Source organism: Grammomys surdaster, unplaced genomic scaffold (assembly GCF_004785775.1).
Source record: "Grammomys surdaster isolate TR1022 unplaced genomic scaffold, NIH_TR_1.0 125750, whole genome shotgun sequence".
Lineage (NCBI taxonomy): Eukaryota > Metazoa > Chordata > Mammalia > Rodentia > Muridae > Grammomys > Grammomys surdaster.
The window spans coordinates 2,655,877-2,659,466 of NW_021620582.1; the positions used below are offsets into that span (position 1 = coordinate 2,655,877).

At 54.2% G+C, this 3,590-nt stretch overlaps 1 protein-coding gene across 1 annotated transcript; it reads right to left on the reverse strand.

Annotated features, from left to right (window-relative positions):
• Positions 1-1,082: 1,082 nt before the first annotated feature.
• Positions 1,083-2,937, reverse strand: Cebpe (CCAAT enhancer binding protein epsilon). Its single transcript, XM_028788548.1, has 2 exons — positions 2,154-2,937; positions 1,083-1,592 (listed from the first exon to the last, which is right to left on the reverse strand). The coding sequence occupies exons 1-2, from the start codon at positions 2,661-2,663 to the stop codon at positions 1,257-1,259; spliced, it is 846 nt and encodes a 281-aa protein (XP_028644381.1). The 5' UTR covers positions 2,664-2,937; the 3' UTR covers positions 1,083-1,256.
• Between the last annotated feature and the right edge of the window lie 653 nt (positions 2,938-3,590).

Here is a 3,590-nt window from a genome sequence, read left to right on the forward strand (position 1 = left end):
CAGATGATCTCTTGAGGTCTCTCCTAGGACCTCTTGAGATCTGTGATTTCATGGAGCCAATTTTGATTCTGCCTCTAAATAGTTGTGTGATTCTAGGCGCTCTCTCTCTCTCTCTCTCTCTCTCTCTCTCTCTCTCTCTCTCTCTCCCTTTCTCTCTCTCTCTCTCGGCCCCAGACTCCTCACCTGCAGAACGAGAGACATCTAGAGACCTGATGTATTTTTGCTTTTAGCAAAATGGAACCAGAACAAATACCCATGCTCACCACATGTCAAATTCCATTTTTTCTATGAAAATAATGGCATGGGCTAGGTACTCAGATTCATCCTGAGCAGAGGGAGAAACTGAGGCATGGAAAGGCGAAGTAACTGGTTCAAGGTGAGACAACAAGCTGACACCCTCAACTACTGTACAGTTTTGCTTCCCAGGCTGCAGTTCTACGGGAAAGAAAACACCTGGAATGTGGGGTTCGCAGGCAAAGTTTCCTCATGGTCTGTGTTCGAACATACACATCAGATTCTAACTGATTTCTTGGGGGCTTACTTTCTCCAGTGGCTTGGGGGGATGAAGGATAAAGATGGGAGTGAGGATGTAGAACAAGAAAAGAGACAGAATGCTGGGTTAATAGCTAAGGGACCACAGCAGAGCCATCAGAAAATCTTCCTTTGGTCACCTGGGAAATGAGCTTTCAGGCCTAAAGTCAGAGAGCAGGGCAAAGGCCAATGGGCCTGGCACTGGAGCTGTACACTGGGATCATCTGTGCCCTAGGATATTCTCAGGGCAGGATGCAGAGGCTGCTCCAGACACTCTGTGGTGGAACCAAGCATGCACTCAATGTACAAAGGACCAAGTGGGTAGGTGGGTGGACATGGAGGTGAAGTGACAGAGAAGCAGAGGGGACAGGCTAAGGCTTGGCTGGAAGACATAATGATGGACAGAGCCAGCCGTGGGCAGCATGTTAGTATTTCTAGGCATTCATTTGGACATGGAGACTAGCCACTATTCTCTGCTCTTGGGGTCTTCCACGAGTACACACAGCACTCCCACCAGACCCAGGCCCAAGACCCAGTGAACAGCTCCAGCATCGAGTCACAGTGCAGTTTATTCAGCCACAGTATCATTTTGGTCCTGACCTTCCCAGTTACTGGCTGCCATCGTCCATGATCTCTGTCTCAGGCTTGGCCTATTCAGGACTCTGGGGACCTAGGAGGGTGGGCGGGGTCCTTAGGGTCTGGTGCTCACAGTCTGCCAGGCAGGCTCAGCTGCAGCCCCCGACACCCTTGATGAGGCTGGCAGCCTCAGGGATCTGGCGGAAGAGGTTGCGCAGAGTGTCTAACTCCTGGGTAAGCTGGTCCACACGGCTGCGCAGACGCTCATTTTCAGCCATGTACTCCAGCACCTTCTGCTGTGTCTCCATAATGCGCCTCTTGGCCTTGTCCCGGCTCTTGCGCACCGCGATGTTGTTGCGTTCGCGTCGCAGCCGGTACTCCAGGCTGTCTTTGTTCACTGCCTTCTTGCCCTTATGTGAGGGGCCAGCAGGGGAGGGTGCCTTGAGAAGGGGGCTGCAGGGAGGGGCAGCAGCAGCTACAGGGGCCTGGAGGGTAAAGGGACAGAGAGTTGAGGGTCCACCAGGAGGCAGAGTGAAGACTAAGCAGGAATCCCAGCACGGAGAGCATATGTGAGGCCTCAAAGGCTACCAAGCAGCTCCTGTCTGCCAGGCATCCCCCTGTCCCTGTGAAGGACGGTAACCCAGAAGCACATGGTCCTTGGTCTGAGACCAAAGCTTTCTTTCATGCGCTCGTATTCTCTCAGAACCCTTTCCTGTGGCTTGTCTGTAGTAAGTCTCTTGTTCTAAAATTCTAGTCAGCCGCATTTCCTCATCCAGAAGCAGGCAGAAGAGAAACAAGAGACGGGGTATAGTGGACAGCAGGAAAGCTGGTCCAGCCCGAGATCAGGGCAGAACAGCTACGGTGTTTTCAGGACACAGTAGAGTTCTGAGAAATGAATTCACAGAGTCGGAAAACAGGCTTTGGGGTAGGCCATGTTCACAGAGGAGCAGCAGACTTGTTAGGGAAGCCCAGTAGTCAAGAATTCCCTCATCCAACCACCTTGCTCCACCCCAGGGAGGAAATGGGGAGAACTACCTTGATCTTACCTTGAGGACGCGCAGGGGCTGGCCAGGTGCTGCCAGGGTCGGGGGGAGATGCACCGCAGTCTGCCCACAGTGTGCCACTTGGTACTGCAGGGGATTGTAGCTGCCTCGGTTGGCGCCTCGGTTGCCCTCTGGCCCTCGTGGCTCCTCCTTCACCGCCACAGCCCTGGGGTCGTAGCTCCCTGGATTGCTGTAGATGCCAGGCCCCACAGCTTTCCTATCTGGGCCAAATGTGTGTGAGGGATAGGCAAATGGCCGAGGGTCAGCCGGCAGATAGTGAGGGAAAGAAGGGGTTCCTGGGCCCTTAAGGCTTCGGGCTTCAGGCGTTGGCTTCATGGCAAAGAGGTCAGAAAGTAGCTGTTCTTCCCCAGATTCGATGTAGGCGGAGAGGTCGATGGAAGCCTCATGCTCACACATGTCCCCCAGCTCCCCGGGTCCAGCTCGACCCCCTGAGAACTCAAGTGGCTGCTGGCCACCCCGAGGCTCACACTCATAGTAGGTCCCGTGGGACATGGCCAGCCCGCCCCCTTGGCTCCCCGCCCCTGGGTCCTGTGCTCTGGGCGCTCGTTGGGATGCTCAGCCTGCCCTCTCTTGATCTCTCCGTCCTAGAGATGCCCTAGGTCTGCCCTCTCTGGTCTTCTCTGTCACCAACTCCTACGTGGCTTCTCTCCTCCTCTGCTTCCCTTTCCTTCTGTAGTCAGTGCCTCTTCCTTTCTTCCCTTTTCCTCTCTCTCCTTGGTGTGACTCAGGGAGGGGCAGGGCACACCCCAGAGGGAGGGGTGCTTAGCAGTTAGGGTGTTCTTTGCTGAGGCCCCAGCCACAGTCCAGAAGTTGCTGTTTGGGAAAATGGCCCTTCTTGCCCTGTGAGCTCAAGGGATTCTAATCCCTTGCCCAGAGTAGCTTCTCTGAATGTCTGTCTTCCTCCGACTTCCAAAGAGATCTGTGCAGAGTGAGGTGCCAAGCCAGAGCCAATAGACAAAGCGTTCTTCCAGTGCCAACTTGGTCTAAACTCCTCCCTTGATGCATCTTCCTCCCTGTTTCCCCCAAGTCCTGAACTCCACCTACCCTGGGGTAAGCCAGTTCCTTCTGTAGCCCCACCTCCCATGACATTCTCCTCTGTGTAGGCCATCATTGTTTGAAGGGTTTGGGAAGTAGTAATAGATTCTAGGACCAAGCTACCCCTGGCCCTAGTACAGGGTATGCCCATTTGCTAGTTTTGAGACAGGGTCTCATGATGTAGCTCAGGCTGGCCTTGAACTCACAGAGTTCTGCCTGCTTATGCTTCCAGAGTGCTGCTATTAAGGTTCTTTGGCTAGGTCTTTGCACAGGGCTTGTGCACATGTTTCCAGACTTGGATATGGCTGGCAGCCTGGCACAGTCCTGGACTGCCTGGACATAGCTGAGGTCATGTCTGGTCAAGACATGGGCTGAGTACCTCAG

Bases quoted from the DNA above. Each gene is read 5' to 3' on its own strand.
- Cebpe (XM_028788548.1), bottom strand. From the start codon at position 2,663: ATGTCCCACGGGACCTACTATGAGTGTGAGCCTCGGGGTGGCCAGCAG. The intron at 1,593-2,153 runs GTAAGATCAAGG...TTTACCCTCCAG, and splicing joins AGCCCCTGCGCGTCCTCAAG to GCCCCTGTAGCTGCTGCTGC.